A 21,255-nucleotide genomic window follows, 5' to 3' on the forward strand; every position below is an offset into this window, starting at 1 on the left:
TGGAATGAACTTAAATTCTTTAGAAATACAATACACTAGACATACACTTGGTCCCCCTCCTCTCTGTCTCTCTCCAACTCCAACAGTCTGAAGCAAATCAATTGTACATCCTACCCGTACACACTCACTCATACCTACCCACACACAAAAACATGCACACACCTCTGCTGAGCGAATTATACTGGAGCACTGTGGCTCTCCCGAACCTACATTATCTCTCTCATTCAACGGTTAACTACAGGAATGTGTCATATTTTAACTTCTGTACACTCTCTCTCTCTGTCTTTCTCTCTCTTGCTATATACAATATATACAGTCTATGTGTATATATATATATATATATGACTGCACTGACAGAGCTACACCCAAGCACAAATACCATATATGGACTTAAAAAATACTGCTTTGACTGAGGGCTGTCAGTGAGTTGTTCACTATCTGCCCTCTCCTCACCCTTCCTGCTCCCCCTCAGGGGGTAGAGAGCTAATTGAGCCCCAGGCTTGGCTCTGGACCTGGAGCCTTTGCTCTGGATACTGACCCTGCAGCTGTAGGAGGAGAAATAGCGTGATCTGGCAACTCACTGAACTAGTGGGAGCCCGATCTGGCAACTCACTGAACTAGAGGGACCCTGATCTGGCAACCCAATGGACTAGAGGGTTACATTCCTATGGATGGAGTGTGGGCCAAATGAGAGAGATTGAGAATGAGTGAAAGAAAGAGGGAAAATAAGAAAGGCCAAGGAAGAGGAAAAAGAGTTTGTCTTTCTCCCTATCCCCTTTTCCTACTGGGTCATTCTCCCATTTGGGGGTTGAGGCAGAGGCACCTGTCAGAAACATCTAAAACTCTGTCTGTGTGTGCGCTCTTGATTTCTACCGATCCTGTTTTGTTTGTGGTTTTATGACATTTATCCCAGGATCTCTCAGACCATCGCCACACCATCTGGTAAACTACTCTCCTCTCTGTATAATCTAGCCAAGAGCCAATACTAGCCCATGGGGGGGCTAGTATTGAATAACACATTCCAAAAAAGACAGTCACAAAATAATTCATAAGAAACAAGGTTTTGAAGTGTTTGTCCTTTATCTAGGAGAAATAAGAAAGCTCAGGAAATATTTGTATATTTACACTACTTGTCCAAAAGCATTTGGACACCTGCTTGTTAAACATCTTATTCCAAAATCATGGCCATTGATATGGAGTTGGTCCCCCTTTGCTGCTATAACAGCCTCCACTCTTCTTGGAAGGCTTTCCACTAGATGCTGAAACATTGCTGCGGGGACTTGCTTCCAATCACCCACAAGAGCATTAGTGAGGTTGGGCACTGATGTTGGCCTATTAGGGCTGGCTCGCAGTCTGCGTTCCAATTCATCCCAAAGGTGTTTGATGGGGTTGAGGTCAGGGCTCTGTGCAGGCCAGTCAAGTTCTTCCACACCAATTTAGACAAACCATTTCTGTATCAACCTTGCTTTGTGCACAGGGGCATTGTCATACTGAAACAGGAAAGGGCCTTCCCCAAACTGTTGCAACAAAGTTGGAAGCATAGAATCATCTAGAATGTCATTGTATGCTGTAGCGTTAAGAATTCCCTTCACTGGAACTAAGGGGCCTAGCCTGAACCATGAAAAATAGCCCCAGACCATTATTACTCCTCCACCAAACTTTACAGTTGGCACTATGCATTGGGGCAGGTAGCATTCTCCTGGCATCCGCCAAACCCAGATTCGTCCATTGGACTGCCAGATGGTGAAACGTGATTCTTCACTCCAGAGAACAGGTTTCTACTGTTCAATGGCAGCGAGCTTTACACCACTCCAGTATGGAATTGCGTATGGTGATCTCAGCATTGTGGAACCCCATTTCATGAAGCTCCCCACGATCAGTTCTTGTGCTGACATTGCTTCCAGAGGCAGTTTGGAACTAGGTAGGACATACGATTTTTACGCGCTACGTGCTTTTTTGGGTAGGCTGAACTAATTTCATACTTCCATATTTTTTTTTTACCAGTACTGGTTACATTCAGATGAGTCCCATGACACTTGTGGGGTTGTAGAGCACAATGGAGAACACCATCATGTTCATGAGAATCTCCCCTTTCCACAGTGAGGTCACATTAGTTTGTAGCCCAAACAGTTAGGAAGCTACAAACAGAAGTTGGCACATCAACGGAACCGATTTCAGAGCAAAATGGAGACGACCATCGTGTTTGTGAGAGTCTCCCCTTTCCATAGAGTGGTCAATAGTTTTTAGGTCAAACCGTTCAGACACTACAGACCTTTTCGTGAGAAGACCGATTTTCGGGATGTCTCATGGACTGACAAACACATCTCTAGCTCTCACCTTTCACTGATGCGGAAGTGTTGGATTGAGACGACTCCAATGCAAAAAACGAGATATGTCTAGCTTAAACTGACACATTTTGATGGTGATTTTTTTATTATGTTACTTAGAATCACTCACCAGTGTCAATCGACACTAACGGGTTAAAGGACACGAAACCTTATTTTCTTGTTGCCGCGACTACAAGCACACACACCAGGGTCCTGTAGAGGCTCCTTTCTGTACTGGTTTAGTTCAGCTTTAGATCAGTTTAGAGAAATGAGAGAGGAAGGAATGATAAAGTTAGAAAGAGAGAGAGAGGGAGGGGGATCGAGCAACAAGTTTGCATGTGGGAGAGGGAGAGAGAGAGAAGAAGATAAAGATGAAGCTATTATTCTCACATACAGCATTTTTTGTTGTTGTGCACCCTCCTCCCTCCTGGTGATTGGCTGAGGGATAAACAAGCCTCTTGGCCGGACCATGTCTCTGTGTGTGTGTGTGTGTGTGTGTGTGTGTGTGTGTGTGTGTGTGTGTGTGTGTGTGTGTGTGTGTGTGTGTGTGTGTGTGTGTGTGTGTGCATGCTCATATGTGTGTGGGTGTGTGCATGTGTGCGTGAGACTGAATAGTGTATTGTAGGAGGCCAGTGGGTCCACCGGGCTCCCATACAGAGACAACAGTTACTCACAGACTGTGCCAGGCAGCTTGAATACACACACACACACACACACAGCAACAATGACAATCTTCATCGTTCCACTTGTCCACTTGGACTCGGATGAATACACAATAACACAAGGCTGCTACAGTGACTGCATCTAAATAACTTTTGTTTATTGTGTTTTTTTTCTCACCACAATAAATTCATTCATAATTCCGCTGACCTGCGACAGATGGCTGTACTGTCTAGGCCTACATACACATTTGTGTATGTGTTTAACTATACTTAGATTAGAAGTCCCCACAAGAATAGTAAACAAACAAACATTTGACCAACTGGGGACATTTTGTTAGTCCCCACAAGGTCAAATGCTATTTCTAGGGTGATCAGGATTAAGGTTAGAATTGTGTTAGGATTCAAATTTGGTTTAGGGTTGGGGTTAGGAGCTAGGAGCTACAGTGCCTTGCGAAAGTATTCGGCCCCCTTGAACTTTGCGACCTTTTGCCACATTTCAGGCTTCAAACATAAAGATATAAAACTGTATTTTTTTGTGAAGAATCAACAACAAGTGGGACACAATCATGAAGTGGAATGACATTTATTGGATATTTCAAACTTTTTAACAAATCAAAAACTGAAAACCCGCAGCCCTGTGCTCTATCAAAATTCATGTCATATTGACAGGACGAAGAACAGTTTCTAAAGCTCTGGTCTGTCCAAGAAGTGAGTGTAAACGCTAGATATGTTCTCTGCTATCCACTTTGTTTCAATTATTATTTTTGTATAGTGAAGGGTCACTTGTTGTTGTTTTTTCAATCGTTCAGGGAGGATTTAGGTCAAATATATTTTGTTCAAACAGGTCCGATTTTCTCCATGTAACCCTTATTATAAATAACGTTCACTCCCTAATGAGACTCTCAGGGGAACGTTCTCTAAAGTTGTAAGAACTGTTGTTGTTAGCTGGGTCGTTATACTCTTTGGTCTAGTCATTTGATACCAGATGAACTGGCGTTGAGCGCTTTAATATTACTTTGCTGCCATCTAGTGCAATGTATCGTTACATTAAGTGACCCTTTGATGTCGTGAATTGTCACACTCGCAAATGTATTTTGCTTATAGCCCCGTATCAAATGCAACCATAGCTCAATGTCACCCGTTTTACGTTGAGTAATTCCCTTCAACGTAGTGCCAAAGATGTGTATAACGTTGCTTAACTTTCAGGTCTGCTTACGTAATCGCCTGTCAGTGGTCGCTTTACGGTAGATCGTGGAGGTCAGAGAAGCACGATGAAAAGGCTAACCCAACTATAATTTACAAAAAGCTGATAATTTCAATATCTAACTACCCACAGTAAGACAGCGTACAACACTATTCAAACGTGAACATATTACTGCGTTTTAGATACTAGGAAATATCACCAACGTTATTGCTTTTGGCTTGCATCATCACGTTTGGTCAGCTAGGCTAATGTTAGCTAGTTAGCTAGCTAACCCAACCAGCATCTCCAGCCCGAAGCGTTCGCCGGGTGAGTCTCCAGATCGTCACCATACATGGACAGTAACGCCCCTGGGTCGGGAGGGAAAGGCGGCCTCGGGAGTCTCTTTGGAGGCAGCGAATACTCCAACACAGAGCTCGCCGGTGTCCCATGTAAGTGCCCCTGCCAATTGATGTTGCTACGTTGGTGGTAGCTAGCATACTAACTAACGTTAGCTAGACAAGGCCAACACTGGCCGTCGTTGACATCAACTGAGGTTACTGTATTTTCTACATAGTGACTGGAATGAGCCCCCTGTCGCCTTATCTTAATGTTGACCCCCGCTACCTCGTACAGGTAAGAGATGCTAGCTTGCTACCTAGCTAGTTAGTAGAAGTTGACCTCACTCAATGAATGGATATGTAGAATTGATTTGTGACATTCCCACTATCAAGTCGACTAAGATAATAGATGTTAACCTGTGTGTGTGTGTGTGTTTTCCAGGACACAGATGAGTTCATCCTGCCAACAGGGGCTGGTAAAACTAGAGGGAGGTTTGAACTGGCCTTCTTCACCATCGGGGGCAGCTGCATCACAGGTGAGACATTCCCTCTCTCAGTTTCTCTGTCTCACCTCTTCTCTCTATCCACATAACTTAATATGGGAGAAGGGGAGTTATGATGCCTGCTGGTTCTGTATCTGAGTCTCTTCCTCTCTCGCCCCCTCCAATTCTAGGAGCTGCGTTTGGGACAGTGAATGGTCTGAGGATGGGGTTGAAGGAGACCAGAGAAATGGGCTGGACTAAACCTCGTAACGTCCAGTAAGCACCACTGTGTTCCTCTTAGTAGTCTGTGGCTTTAGTGTTATCACGTTGGAGACAGGTTTTTATTCATGCTAATATAAATGTTCTATGGCAGGGGTATTCAACTCTAACCCAATGAGGTCCGGAGCCTGCTGTTTTTATTTTTTACCTGATAATTAATTGCACCCACCTGGTGTCCCAGGTCCCTGATTAGAGAGGACCAATGAAAAAACACAGTGGAACTGGCTTCAAAGGCCAGAGTTGCGTTTGAGGGTTCTGTGGTAGGGTGCTCTATATACTGCTCTCACTTATCTGACCTTGCCCTCAGGATTCTCAACATGGTGACCAGACAAGGTGCATCCTGGGCCAACACTCTGGGCTCTGTTGGTGAGCACTTCTTCCCTTCCTCCTCTTCTTCTTCACCCTGGCTAACCCATGGACCAGGTGTTTTGTCCCTAGTATGTCTATATTAACCATGGGGTGTGCATGTGTGTTTACAGCGTTATTGTACAGTATATTTGGCGTGGCCATAGAGAAGGCTAGAGGAGCAGAGGATGACATCAACACTTTGGCTGCTGGGACTCTCACAGGCATGCTGTTCAAATCCTCAGGTGTGTGGCCTGTCTGTGGTTAGTCTATGGTTGTGTCTCGTGTGGGGCAAGAGTTCAACATGTAGTGCCCTAGAAACCCCATCTGTCTCATTCAAAACTTGTGTTTGTTTCAGGAGGGCTGAAGGGAGTGGCTCGTGGCGGTCTGGTGGGGTTGGCCATGTCTGGTGCCTACGCTCTCTACAGTAACTGGGACCATATCAGAGGCGGCTCCTCTTCTTCAAATCTCTACTGAACACATCCCTCCCTATCTATTGCGTTTCATCCAAAATTCCACCCTATTCCCTACTTGGTGTACTACTTTTGGCCAGAGTCTCAGGGAATAGGTTACCAATACTCAAACCCTCCCACAAATATCACCAGCCCCTTCCCTTGTTCACTTCCTGACTTGAGAGGGTTCTGGGATATTGGAGGCATGACTGAGATGTCATTAAACCATGGACTAAATTACCTCCAAGAAACACCCCCCCCAGCCCTGTCCTTCTGGGTTACCTCCCATCTCACCCACACAGATCTGAAAAGGCCTCACGCTATTTCCAAGGGGTTTATGTGTTATTGTATTGGGAACTGTTTTTAGAAATGTGTCTTTTGTTATATTATTGAATGCTATGTCTCATAGCCTGGAAGAGGGAAAGAGTCATGTAAATAGTATGTCCATGTTAAGAGTATATGCTAAGTAAATGGATACTGGGGCCCTGTTGTAATCAATTTTACATGCCTCCTCCCTCCCTGTGAAGTGATCACTCATCTGACATGACTGGAGTGATGAAAACAATTCAGTGGAAATCGGTTAACAGCTATCCAGTCATGTCTGGTCAGTGATACATCCACCCTTCCCCTCCTTGAAGTTATCTGAACATCTCGGGCGGAGTTACTGACTGGTTATTTTACGAGGTTACACACTTGACTCACGACTGTGTTAGTCCCCTGAGGTAAAGCCAAATGGTTAGTACAGGGAGCGAACGCAAGGTTACTCATCTAAGCATGGTTCATTGAACCACCTCTGCAACACTGGTCTAAGACCCAACCAGAGAGCTTCTGGAAGTCATGATTGTAGTCCTTTGCTTTCATGTGACTGTGGGTTGTAGTCCTTCAGATACAGAACAAGACTTCTCATGAAGCTGAAGAGCAAAGAGACATTCATCCCAGCACACACCCTACCAAGGCCTTACAATCAAAACTGTTGTAATGTATTTATTAATAGTGGGTACTATTTTCCTGTTAAGAGTTGGAGTCGATGCTGGCCTTTCTAAAAGTTACTTCCAAACAGTACTGAAAGTGTCTGTATTATCTATTTGTGTCCTTGCCTGTTAAGCCCACTGTAAGAACAATACAACAATCATTCAAAATGAGAATATGCTGCCTTGGGTCTTTGTCAGTTGTGCTCATGCTGCTTGTGTTGTGAAAGCCTGTAGATGGGGTTAGGGGTGGGATATGCTATTGTGACTGACTGTCTGGGTTTGAACCCAGATTGTGTTGCCGCTACACTATTGGTATCAGTCAGTAAGCTAAACTAACAGTGTTCTACAGTATATTTGAAAGAAGAGGTTCACAATGTTCTGCTTTTTCTGCCAGCTTTATTGGCTGACAGACTGCATGATGGGAGATATAGTCAGGAAAGAGTACAACCAGGAAGTGGAACATTGGTTGGGGATGTGGTGGAGGTCAAGGTGTCATACATGCCATACAAATTGCAGATACTGTATGTTCCTTTGCATGCATCAATGAAATGGGATAACATAATTCTGAATGTAATATTGAAGGACAAAATGCTCCAGACAAAATCCATAGGTTATAGACATAAAACATTGAATTGTTGACTTGAGTGTGATTCTGAAACAAATTGTCCATAACATACACATTAAGTGGATGGTGACTAGAGTGCTTTCAGAGACACAAAGCCTGAATAACACAGAATTTAACACAGATTACAGCATCGTGACAGGTGGCTTGATTTAATGAAATGCTGATGATCAGTACAATGTTGATTGTAAAATGTCTTCATTCAGATTTTGTCTGATGTCACTGTAGTGACTCACAGGTTATGGACACAGAGGAGAGGGGTGTGTGGCCTGAGGCAATATGGTATCTCACACAAAAAATAAATGCTATAGTTTTGGGGTGTGGAGGGGTTGTCAGATTGTGTGTGGTCTAGTCTAGTGCATGAAGATGTCTCTGATGCGCGTAGCCTCGATCCAAGGGATGTAATTGGCGGTGCGGGTAAACACGCTGGGCTTGTTCTCCACGGTGCAGCCAATGGGGCCAAAGCTCACCACACCGTGCACCTCCCACCTGTCACGCCCCAACTGGCACAGCAGAGGACCGCCCGAGTCGCCCTAAGAGGAGAGGGGGGATAAAACATTGTTAGATCACATTCCTATGTTAATACTAATGCTGCGTTTATAACATCTCGTAAATGTGTAAATACCAGCATGCAACTGGGAAAAATCTATTTAAACACCCCTCCAATTGGTCAGTTATTGTGGGAAAATCATCTATGATCTCTGAGCTCTGACTTCTCTCACATGCTGAACTCTGCAGTTAAGGAAATTACCTCTAACAGCATTTTCAGCAGTTAAATGCAACAAACCATTATTATTATTTTTAAACGATCTATTAATGTTTTTTTACCACTATAATTTGTTTGATGAGCATGATAGCTGTACTTTTAGTTTATGGTTGACGCAGCTTGTTTGCCATTAGCCAATCGGCGTACTCAGTACAAGTATGTAATTCTTCCTCCTCCCTTTCTCACTCTGTCTTTCCCACTCCTCCCTCTGTCCCACCCTTCCTCAGTCCCCTCCTTCCCTACCCTCCCTTTCTCTACCTGGCAGGCAGCAGGTGGTCCTTCTGTGTCTCTGAAGCCGGCACAGATCATGGAGTCCCTGACGCGGTCTCCCCAGAACTTCTTCTGACGGCAGGTCTTGATGTCGATGATGGGCAAACGGGCCTGGTTCAGAGCCTCAGCCAGAGACACGTTCTCCTTTCCACCTGATACACAGACAGGGACACACCACAGGATTACCTTTAGGCAACATACTTGTTTCATGCCTATTGAACGCAGCCCTTGTCAATGCTCTTTTGTCTACAATCTTAGTTGTAACATAAGTGGTCATAGGGAGAATCTCAATTGCATACTCCTCGCGTCCTCACTCCACACCTTTTTTTCAAAACCCATTGGATGAGAAAGCTAGAGGTCCCTCCCCTCTGATCGTCTCCTCCAATGGGTTTTAAAAAGGAGGCGAGAGGATACGAGTATGCAGTGAGATTCTCCCAGTGTCTCCATTCAGCCTCCCCCTCCTTACCCTGTGTGCCTCCCCAGCCTCCTCTCCTCCCCCTTTCACCCCCCCTTAACCTGAGTGTCTACCCAGCCAACTGCACCTTTCTCACCCTCTCCTCTCAGTCATCATCCCTAGTTTCATCCAACCTCCTCCCCCTTAATCATCCCTCCTTACCCCGAGTGTCTCCCCAGCCGGTCACCCAGCAGTATTGTCCTGGCTTCAGGCTGATCTGTTTGCGCGGCAGGCATGCATAGCGTATATGGTTGGTGGGCACGATGTCGGTGGCAGCCTTGACCAGGGCGATATCGTAATCCAACTCGCTGTGCGTGGGGTAACGGAAGTGCTCGTGACGATATATCCTCTTAACCGGGATAGTCTTCTCGGGTGTTTCGGAACGTTTAAGCTGGTGCTTCCCCAGGACAATCCTCCAACTCCCAGCATCCTCGGCTTTACCCCTGAGACACACAGCATGGTGGGTAACTGAGTTCACGCAGGGTTCAGAATGTAACTGTCCGTCACATTACACACAGGTAGTCTACTAGTCCTTTTTGGTGGTTTCTCAAGATGTATCGTCTCTTTCTCGTCTAAACTGAGTTATGGTGAATGGATTAGACCGTGGTCCTTTTGAGACAAGTGTTTCATTTTTAGCTCAGTCCAATAATGTTGTGTGCTACCACTCACGGAATGGCAAGTCTTACTTCTGGAAGCAATGAGCAGCAGTGAGGACCCAGTTCTTGTGGATGAGAGTTCCTCCACAGACATGGATGTAGTGCTTACTGCCTCTGGGACGAACCTGAGACACACAGAACACACACATTTGCCATCAACCCACAGGCAAGATTTATATGAAATTGCAATATGAGTGAAATAGTTTTCCTTCCAAAAAAAATTGTAGTTAAGTATATAAAATGCAGCTCTTCTGTGTTGGAATGGTGTATGCGTACCTCAACAACAGAATGGTGTAAGCATATGAATACCAGTGGCGGTCGGCGCTGTTTCAAATGAGCATGGCCTTATTTCTATTACAACATATTCGATTGTTGTCATTTATATTCCATTTACCCAGCTCAATGTAACATCGATAGGTTTAGGCTACCGCATGATACTCAAATGTTTCCCTATACCCATCATGAGGTTGTTATAGCCTATGAATGAAAGTTTACCACGACCGTGACACATTCAATACATTCAATGCATCTAGCGGATCTAGGGTGTAATCAATTTTCAACAGAATCGGTGGAATGAATGCACCCCTGATCACCCTCAAGCACAGTTCACTTTCATAGAAGCCACATACAAACAGCGTGATCACTTCAAATCTACACACTCTCCTCTCACCTTTTCCCTTCGCTTGTGGACTTCAGTGCACAACACAACAGGTCTGTGACCAGACGAAAAACCTTTCCAAGCCAAACCTTCATACCATAACCACTAACTGTTACACACAGTCTATATTGTTGTCACCATATTAACTAACGTCATAGTCAGCATAGCTAGAACTAACGCATTAATAAACCCACTACAATCATGCAGTATAGTGTACAGCGAGCAGTTTAGCACTTACACCGGCGGGCCCTGTTGGCAATAAATTAATATAACCAAAAGCTTACCTTGACTTGGAAGAGTTCCAGTGTTGGATAGCCAGAGAGCTAACATAGCATCCCTCTCTGTTTGAGCCATGTGTTTGAGCAGGCTAAACTAGCTGGCTGCATTTGCTAGCTAAGTAAGTAAAAGTGAAAGTGAAAACAAATATACAACAAAACTCTTCTATCAACCCTGAGCTCCGACTCCTCCCACACGATGACCTCTGACGTCACCTTAGTAGGAAATGAGCTTGATAACAGCATTTTCGGCAGTTAAATGCAACTAAAAAACATGATTTATCAAAGGCAATCAATAAAAAAATGTTTAACACTAATTTGTTTACAAGCATGATAGTTGTACTTTTAGTTTATGGCTTAAGCAGCTTGTTGGCCATGAGCCAATCTGCATTATTCAACAAGTTCAAAGCACTTGAATGCAGCCAACCGGTATTTACAACTTCAAAACTAGTAATTCCCACTTCTTTATGACGTTATAGGCTAGTCTACATAAACTAGCCTATAACACCACAATGTAATTAATAATTGCATTATTGTTTTCAAGTGAGTACAACATTTTACTCTAGGCTGTAAACTGCAGTGAAAATGTAATTTGCATAACAGTGCAAAAGCCCTGTGATTTGAACATTTCATTCCATTTGGATCAGTTGTGGGTCTACTCTCAACAGTTTATAAGGTCTAGAAAGGCACAGTAGCAGGCCATCCTGGCTGTACTTCTCATACTGAGATGCGCTGTCTGCTGCAGATCTTCATTCTCCCAAGTCGTCCTATAATAATGTGGCCACATATGCTCCTAGCAGGCCTAGATATTCAGGAAAGCTTAACACGCGCTCTGCCTCCTCCACGATCCATGCAGCATTCCTCGTTCACCTAGAACCTAACACTTCTGCCTAAATATTTGTAATTTAACTTTTTAAATGTATTACTTTTTATGAGTGGCATAAATGCAACCAGTCACAACGATTTAATCTGATTAGGCTACTTCAAAAGTCTCCTGTAGGCTAGCTGCGCACATTAGTCCAAAATATAATTCCAGCATCCAAACTGTGCAGCAGCCATTTGATGAATGGAAAGACACATCTGTTAAACACCAAAAAGTTGAATGACATTCAGAGATTGTCAAGCCAAGCCTTCGATACTGGATAGGGAGTCAACAAACCATGACGTTGAAGCGCCCGAAGTCGGTACAGAAAGTTGTTGGTGGAAAAATGTTTGCATATATTTTTTAAATGATAAATATATAATTGAAATGTTGAAAATCAGATTTCCCCCTAGCTGATCATTGTCTGCAGCCATTTCTGATCGTAGTGTAATGAAACAGACAGCGAGAGTGAGCTCGTTTGTGGTGGTCAGCAAACCCTCGACCTTCTGGCCCATAGCCCTGCGTGGCATCGACTGTGCCATAAAGTGGCAAAGTTGATATCCACGTTTATAAACACAGGGTCGGTACAGTTATTGTTATTCGTGGTTGCAAACATTATTTTAAGTTCATTCTATGAGGGGGGGGGGGGGGGGGGGGGGGGGTGCATTTTTTTTTTTACAGTAGAAGGGGAAGGTCATGTTAAAATATTTTTTTTTACGTTGGGGAGATGGGTGCTTGTTTATGACACCTTGAGTTGGAGTCCTTCTCCTGAATCCAAGTGTTTGGCACTTGGGGAGGGGGCCAGTACTGTTATTATCAAACTGTTTTAATGCACAAGCAACATACATTTTTCATCCTTTGGTCATCCTACTTTGATCTGGTTTCATCTAAATATAATAATGTTTGATGAAAAACATGATTTTGGCTGTGCGGTGACCTTTAAGTCAAATGTTCACTGAGTCCCTCCATTGGCATCAATGCATGACTAAGTGAAAATTCGACATCCTGAAGATAGCAAGTAGATAAGTATGTTCATGGGTTTATTGATTACCTGTAGGGAGACCTGCCATGGCCAGGAGTGAGGTCTGGCCTCGTTTCCAGAGACGATCCGTTCAGCCATGTTAGGTTTATAGTGGGCCGTGCCACAGTCCTTAGGCCAGTCTATAGGAAAGAAAATACACAGGAACTGTCAGTACAGTCAGACGAATACTGATCCTAGATCTGCCACGCCACAGTCTGTGAGTCAGTTTAAGAATCATCACAGTCAGTTACAAAGATCAGATCTGAACAATTAGAATGATAAAACATGTATTTTTTAAAACTTCATTTTAGTTATTGGCCCAAGTAGGAATGGTTGAGGTCAGATAGATTAAATGTGATGGAAAGGCAAAGGGGAGGCGAAACAAATAGATAGAGAGAGAGAGAGAAAGCGGTGTAGTCGCTGTTAAAGGGAGTATCCACACGCAGAAATATAACTCCTGTCAACTTGGTGAACGCCTATGTTCTATCAGGGGGTAAAATAACAATATCCCCATGATTTAATTTCTAAATGGTCAATCTGTGGTATAAGGAAATAGCTATATAGTTCTGTCACTGGAGATAGGGCATAAGACACTATCACATATCATAACCCTTTCAAAACAAATACCTGCACTCCAGATCGCCAAATCAGACAATAGATGATATGGGCATACTTGTCTAGAACACATCCATCCGTCTATATCATCATAACAAAGTGTATATTTTATACCAGTGCGCCGTCAGATTAATGGCCTTTCTTCCTTCAACTATCATGCCACAATGCGGTTTACTCTTCTCCCTGCTAACAGACCCACAAGCTCCTTGCACGTTGCCATAGCAACCACATTGACTCAAAGTCGTGAGATAGGAACGCGATCAACATGGTGAGATTCTAACTACAACTAGCTAACAACTTAACATGCTGATATTGACTTTGGTATTAGTGTGTGTAGGCAGCTACGTTTTCTAATTAACTAGCTACCTAGCTAGCCAGCCAGCTTGTCCATAGAGAGAGCATTGCATTGTGGGTTTTGAAGTCGACTTTTCACATGTTGCTTCCTACCTTATTATGACGACGAAATGCAAAATTCACAACATATATCGTTATAACATATTTTCATAATTTGACCATGTAAATCCTAAGAATTTGTGGTATTGAGTGGATTATTCCTTTTAAAATGAGTGTGTGTATTCGTGTGCTGGTGCCCATGTGTATCAGTGGAGGCTGGTGGAAGGAGCTATAGGAGGACAGGCTCATTGTAATGGCTGGAATGGAATACATGGAACGATATCAAACATATGGAAACCCCGATTGACTCTATTCCATTCATTCCATTCCACCCATTACAATGAGCCCGTCCTCCTAAAGCTCCTCCCACCAACCTCCACTGATGTGTACGTGTGTATCTGGCTCACCCAGGTGCAGGACTTTGTGCTGGGCCTGTCTGCCAGGGGTCAGGGTGTATGTGGCGGCAGGCAGAGGCGACACACACAGCAGCAGCAGCAGAGATAGGAGTGGAGACCCTGGAACATCAACCATCTTCAGCAGAATCACTGCCTCGCGCACACAGCACACTATATATATATAGCACTGGACAAACACATAAACACACGCTCACATACAGGCATCCAATCACCTGCACATACTCAGGCATATACATACACGCACACTCATTCACAAACTAATATGTGCGCATGTACCTACGTATGAACACACACACACACACACATTTCCCCCAGGGACAAAGATGACTACAAAGCCCCAGTGCTGGATTGTTCTCTTGCAGCCAGGGGCTTCTACAGCAATGGATAGGGACTTCTGGGGGGCCCATCAGCACTTTCAACACACCCACATTCCCACACACACACGCACACACATTCATACATGCGCATGCATGAACACATGCACACAGGCACACCACACTCCCTTGGCCGCAAACATAGGACAAACATGTAGGAAAAAAACAGCCCCTCTACTTTATTCCCTACTCACCCCATGACGCACGTCACCCCATAAGCCCATCTCCTGATTCTGTGTGACGTGACCCGGTGACCTGTACCCTCCAAACCCAACCCTTGTACACGCACACAATTTGTCACTCTACCCATTCATATCTACAAACTATTACACCCCATTACCTGTAAATAATTTCCATCATCAGGCTTACTTCTACTTATCTAAACATCTACCTAACTCTAAATCTTCTCCAGTTAACCTCTATAACTTATCCAAACCTCCCTAGGGCTGTGGATGGATGAAGTGATCCTATACAGTATAAGTATGGCTTGCACCTAGGCCCAGGACTGTACCACTTTCACCATACAGGGGGCAAGAAAGAGAGAGGGCTTTGTTTCTCTACATAACAAATGCAACTACCGTGTTTGTTCGTTAACAGTGAGATATGACAACAGTAGAAGCAGCTAGTGAGGTGTGGTTTCAGGCCTTCACTACGGTGAATGACAGGGAATGTGCCTGCTCATCTGAACAGTAGCAGTACACAGGGCCTGAATGAACTGAACATACAGACTTACTCACACCACCATGGTTCACCAAGTTTACAAATACAAATCTGTGTGTGTGTGTGTGTGTATGTGGGTGTCTGTGTGTTTCTTTTTTAGAGAGTGAGTGAGTGAGTGAGTGACTGAGTGACTGAGTGAGTGAGTGAGTGAGTGAGTGCCTATGTACATGTATGTGTATATACTGCAAAGTACAAATCAAATCACATTTTATTTGTCACATACACAAAGAATGCATATGAAAGTAACATCAGTGAATGTTTTGACAGGATATTTTAATACATTACATTTTTTTCCTATTGGAGATTATTTACAATAATCCATGGCATCCACACATTCACATATCCATGCCTACTGTAATGCAGTGCAGGCAGGCAGTAACACATATTGACATTAAGGGCTGTTTTTTCTGGGATCCTGGACCTACAGTTGAAGTCGGAAGTTTACATACACTCAGGTTGGAGTCATTAAAACTCGCTTTTTCAACCACTCCACAAATTTCTTGTTAACAAACTATAGTTTCGGTAAATTGGCTAGGACTTCTACTTTGTGCATGACACAAGTCATTTCACTTATAATTCACTGTATCACAATTCCAGTGGGTCAGAAGTTTACATGCACTAAGTTGACTGTGCCTTTAAACAGTTTGGAAAATTCCAGAAAATGATGTCATGGCTTTAGAAGCTTCTGATAGGCTAATTTACATAATTTGAGTCAATTGGAGGTGTACCTGTAGATGTATTTCAAGGCTTACCTTCAAACTCAGTTCCTCTTTTCTTGACATTATGGGAAAATCAAAAGAAATCAGCCAAGACCTCAGAAAACAAATTGTAGACCTCCACAAGTCTGGTTCATCCTCAAATGCCTGAAGGTACCACGTTCATCTGTACAAACAATAGTACACAAGTATAAACACCATGGGACCACGCAGCTGTCATACTGCTCAAGAAGGAGACGCGTTTCTGTCTCCTAGAGATGAATATACTTTGGTACAAAATGTGAAAATCAATCCCAGAACAACAGCAAAGGCCCTTGTGAAGATGCTGGAGGAAACGGGTACAAAAGTATCTATATCCACAGTAAAACGAGTCCTATATCGACATAACCTGAAAGGTCGCTCAGCAAGGAAGAAGTCCCTGCTCCAAAACCGCCATAAAAAAGAGTGTACTTTTTGTTATTTTTCCTCTGGTCTGATTCAACAAAAAAAACAACTGTTTGGCCATAATCTCAAGACATCATTCAGGAAGTTAAAGCTTGGTTGCAAATAGGTCTTCCAAATGGACAATGACCCCAAGCAGACTTCAAACGTTGTGGCAAAATGGCTTAAGGATACCAAAGTCAAGGTTTTGGAGTGGCCATCACAAAGCCCTGAACTCAATCCTATAGAATATTTGTGGGCAGAACTGAAAAAGCGTGTGTGAGCAAGGAGGCCTTCAAACCTGACTCAATTACACCAGCTCTGCCAGGAGGAATGGGCTAAAATTCACCCAACTTATTTTGGAAGTGTCACGTTCTGACCATCGTTCGTGTGTGTTTTCCTTGTTTTAGTGTTGGTCAGGACGTGAACTGGGTGGGCATTCTATGTTGGATGTCTTGTTTGTCTATTTCTATGTCCGGCCTGATATGGTTCTCAATCAGAGGCAGGTGTTAGTCATTGTCTCTGATTGGGAACCATATTTAGGTAGCCTGGGTTTCACTGTGTGTTTGTGGGTGATTGTCCTTAGTGTTAGTTTGCACCAGTTTAGGCTGTTTCGGTTTTCATTACGTTTATTATTTTGCACTGTTTGTATTTAGATTCATGTTGCTATAGTCACAATAAACATGGATCGCAATCTACACGCCGCATTTTGGTCCGACTCTCCTTCACACCTAGAAAACCGTTACAGGAAGCTTGTGGAAGGCTACCCGAAACGTTTGACCCAAGTTTAACAATTTAAAGGCAATGCTACCAAATACTAATCGAGTGTATTTAAACTTCTTACCCACTGGGAATGTGATGAAAGAAATCAAATCTGAAATAAAACATTCTCTCTACTAATATTCTGACATTTCACATTCTTAAAATAAAGTGGTGATCCTAACTGACCTAAGACAGGGAATTTTTACTAGGATTAAATGTCAGGAATTATGAAAAACTGAGTTTAAATGTATTTGGCGAAGGTGTATGTAAACTTCCGACTTCAACTGTAGATGTTATTGCAAACCTGAACTGGAGTAGTATCCTTTCCAACCCAACATATTTTTCACCTACTGGCAGATATATTTGAATACTAACATATCAATTTTATATCAAGTAGTCAAAAACTACAACACAGCAGTAGGGAGTCCAGTGTTAGTGTTATTCAGATGCCTCATTTGCACTTTAGACTGCACCCCACTTTAGACTGCACCCTGCACCCCGCCAACCTCCAGTGTTAGTCCCATACAGTCATTGGTTAGTCTTATAATGTGATCATGTCCACCTTCTCAGTGTTCTTCCAGTGTCATTCATTGGGGTTTGAGGAGCGAACACATCGCTTCAGTGACTTCATCACTCCTCCACTCTTCTTCCTGCTCTGCCCACTCGCACCACATGACGACTTACGAGACCGCACAGGTGTCCCCTTTTCCTCTGTCTCTTCCCCCTTCAGTCCTCCCTCCCTCTGTCCTCCTCCCTTTCCCTTTCCATCTACTCCTCCCTCGCTATCTCCCTCTAACTTTCCTTCTTCCTCCCTCTCTACCTTTACCTCTCCCTCTGGTTCTCTCTGTCTCTGTTCTCCTTCTCCCTCTTTTTCTCCCTCTCCGACTCCCTCTCTCTCTACCTCTCCTTTGGTGTCAGCCTCAGTCTCAATGGCAGCAGTCGCCACGGTATTAATCGATAATGCCATTGGGGAAGTTGCCATGGCAGTGGTCTTTCTTTTGGTATTGACAGGGGTTGACAGGGGAGTGGTTTCCATGGAAGCGGTCTTGCTCTTGGTTGTCATAACAGGGGTTGACGGGGTAGTGGTTTCCATGAGAGGGGTTTTGTTCTTGGTTTTAGAAATGATCTTAACCCTTGATTTGCTTTTAGTCTTCGGTTTGGTTTTGGGAGTGGCTTCTGTGTTTGTGTTGTCTGTCCTGGTCTTGAGCTGCAGGTGTTTCTGTATGATATAATAAGATAAGGTCAGAGAAACAACAGTTAACATGTAAAAAATGATGAATATATACAGTGCCTTGCGAAAGTATTTGACCCCCTTGAACTTTGCGACCTTTTGCCACATTTCAGGCTTCAAACATAAAGATATAAAACTGTATTTTTTTGTGAAGAATCAACAACAAGTGAGACACAATCATGAAGTGGAACGACATTTATTGGATATTTCAAACTTTTTTAACAAATCAAAAACTGAAAAATTGGGCGTGCAAAATTATTCAGCCCCTTTACTTTCAGTGCAGCAAACTCTCTCCAGAAGTTCAGTGAGGATCTCTGAATGATCCAATGTTGACCTAAATGACTAATGATGATAAATACAATCCACCTGTGTGTAATCAAGTCTCCGTATAAATGCACCTGCACTGTGATAGTCTCAGAGGTCCGTTAAAAGCGCAGAGAGCATCATGAAGAACAAGGAACACACCAGGCAGGTCCGAGACACTGTTGTGAAGAAGTTTAAAGCCGGATTTGGATACAAAAAGATTTCCCAAGCTTTAAACATCCCAAGGAGCACTGTGCAAGCGATAATATTGAAATGGAAGGAGTATCAGACCACTGCAAATCTACCAAGACCTGGCCGTCCCTCTAAACTTTCAGCTCATACAAGGAGAAGACTGATCAGAGATGCAGCCAAGAGGCCCATGATCACTCTGGATGAACTGCAGAGATCTACAGCTGAGGTGGGAGACTCTGTCCATAGGACAACAATCAGTCGTATATTGCACAAATCTGGCCTTTATGGAAGAGTGGCAAGAAGAAAGCCATTTCTTAAAGATATCCATAAAAAGTGTCATTTAAAGTTTGCCACAAGCCACCTGGGAGACACACCAAACATGTGGAAGAAGGTGCTCTGGTCAGATGAAACCAAAATTGAACTTTTTGGGCAACAATGCAAAACGTTATGTTTGGCGTAAAAGCAACACAGCTTAACACACCATCCCCACTGTCAAACATGGTGGTGGCAGCATCATGGTTTGGGCCTGCTTTTCTTCAGCAGGGACAGGGAAGATGGTTAAAATTGATGGGAAGATGGATGGAGCCAAATACAGGACCATTCTGGAAGAAAACCTGATGGAGTCTGCAAAAGACCTGAGACTGGGACGGAGATTTGTCTTCCAACAAGACAATGATCCAAAACATAAAGCAAAATCTACAATGGAATGGTTCAAAAATAAACATATCCAGGTGTTAGAATGGCCAAGTCAAAGTCCAGACCTGAATCCAATCGAGAATCTGTGGAAAGAACTGAAAACTGCTGTTCATAAATGCTCTCCATCCAACCTCACTGAGCTCGAGCTGTTTTGCAAGGAGGAATGGGAAAAAATGTCAGTCTCTTGATGTGCAAAACTGATAGAGACATACCCCAAGCGACTTACAGCTGTAATCGCAGCAAAAGGTGGCGCTACAAAGTATTAACTTAAGGGGGCTAAATAATTTTGCACGCCCAATTTTTCAGTTTTTGATTTGTTAAAAAGTTTGAAATATCCAATAAATGTCGTTCCACTTCATGATTGTGTCCCACTTGTTGTTGATTCTTCACAAAAAAATACAGTTTTATATCTTTATGTTTGAAGCCTGAAATGTGGCAAAAGGTCGCAAAGTTCAAGGGGGCCGAATACTTTCGCAAGGCACTGTAGATAAATATAGAACAATACACTACATTACTAAAAGTATGTGGACACCTGCTCGTCGAACATCTCATTCCAAAATCATGGGCATTAATATGGAGTTGGTCCCCTCTTTGCTGCAATAACAGACTCCATTTTTCTGGGAAGGCTTTCCACTAGATGTTGAAACATTGCTGCAGGGACTTGCTTCCATTCAGCCACAAGAGCAGTAGTGAGGATGGGCAATTCATCCCAAAGGTGTTCGATGGGGTTGAGGTCAGGGCTCTGTGCAGGTCAGTTAAGTTCTTCCACATCAATTTAGACAAACCAATTCTGTATGTACCTTGCCTTGTGCACAGGGGCATTGTCATTCTGAACAAGAAAGGGCCTTCCCCAAACTGTTGCCACAAAGTTAGAAGCATAGAATCATCTAGAATGCTGTAGCGTTAAGATTACCCTTCACTGGAACTAAGGGGCCAAGCCCAAACCATGATAAACATTCCCAGACCATTATTCCGCCTCCACCAAACTTTACAGTTGGCACTATGCATTGGGGCAGATAGCAATCTCCTGGAACCTGCCAAACTCAGATTTGTCCTTCGGACTACCAGATGGTGAAGCGTGATTCATCACTTCAGAGAATGTGTTTTCACTGCTCAGTGAGTCCAACGACGGCAAGCATTTCACCTCTCCAGCCGACGCTGGGCATTGTGCATGGTGATCTTAAGCTTGGCCATGGAAACCCATTTCATGAAGCTACTGATGGACAGTTCTAGTCCTGACGTTGCTTCCAGAGGCAGTTTGGAACTTGGTAGTGAGTGTTGCAACCGAGGACAGATGATTTTTACGAGCTACGCACTTCAGCACTCGGCTGTCCCGTTGTGTGAGCTTGTGTGGCCTACCACTTTGCGTTGTTGCTCCTGGAAGTTTCCACTTCACAATAACAGCACTTACAGTTGACCGGTGCAACTCTAGCAGGGCAGAAATTTGACAAACTAACTTGTAGGAAAGGTGACACCCTATGGAGGTGCCATGTTGAAAGTCACTGAGCTCTTCAGTAAGGCCATCCTGCTGGCAATGTTTGTCTATGGAGATCGCATGGCTGTGTGCTCAATTTTATGCACATGTCAGTAACGGTGTGGCTGAAATAGCCAAATCCATTCATTTGAAGTGGTGTCCACATACTTTTGTATATATAGTGTAGATTGACATGTAGAAACCATCACCTGAATAGTCGAGCTATACACACCACAGACTTAACACAAACACACACCTGTATGGCCGCTGAGCTACGCAGGGTTAACACGCACACCTCCACAGACCACACCGACAGACAT

General features: G+C 43.6%; 2 protein-coding genes across 5 annotated transcripts; one reads left to right on the plus strand and one right to left on the minus strand.

The window, feature by feature from the left end:
- Nucleotides 1-4,019: 4,019 nt before the first annotated feature.
- LOC110498943 (mitochondrial import inner membrane translocase subunit Tim23) lies at nt 4,020-7,213 on the plus strand. The gene is made up of 7 exons (XM_021575679.2): nt 4,020-4,621; nt 4,747-4,805; nt 4,953-5,046; nt 5,184-5,268; nt 5,579-5,637; nt 5,751-5,861; nt 5,975-7,213. The coding sequence occupies exons 1-7, from the start codon at nt 4,525-4,527 to the stop codon at nt 6,091-6,093; spliced, it is 624 nt and encodes a 207-aa protein (XP_021431354.2). The 5' UTR covers nt 4,020-4,524; the 3' UTR covers nt 6,094-7,213.
- A 202-nt stretch (nt 7,214-7,415) lies between these two features.
- Nucleotides 7,416-14,784, minus strand: zgc:112285 (serine protease). Of its 4 annotated transcripts, XM_036955738.1 has the most exons (7): nt 14,762-14,784; nt 14,039-14,146; nt 12,654-12,763; nt 9,838-9,932; nt 9,314-9,594; nt 8,686-8,849; nt 7,416-8,194 (listed from the first exon to the last, which is right to left on the minus strand). In XM_036955738.1, the coding sequence occupies exons 3-7, from the start codon at nt 12,720-12,722 to the stop codon at nt 8,015-8,017; spliced, it is 789 nt and encodes a 262-aa protein (XP_036811633.1). In that variant the 5' UTR covers nt 12,723-12,763; nt 14,039-14,146; nt 14,762-14,784; the 3' UTR covers nt 7,416-8,014. The 4 variants fall into 4 exon arrangements, with proteins under 4 accessions (XP_036811633.1, XP_021431351.1, XP_021431352.1 ...); XM_021575676.2 differs by lacking the exon at nt 14,762-14,784 and having other exon boundaries at nt 14,039-14,698; XM_021575677.2 differs by lacking the exons at nt 14,039-14,146; nt 14,762-14,784 and adding an exon at nt 13,251-13,576.
- Nucleotides 14,785-21,255: the final 6,471 nt, after the last annotated feature.

This window comes from Oncorhynchus mykiss, chromosome 20 (genome assembly GCF_013265735.2).
Source record: "Oncorhynchus mykiss isolate Arlee chromosome 20, USDA_OmykA_1.1, whole genome shotgun sequence".
Lineage (NCBI taxonomy): Eukaryota > Metazoa > Chordata > Actinopteri > Salmoniformes > Salmonidae > Oncorhynchus > Oncorhynchus mykiss.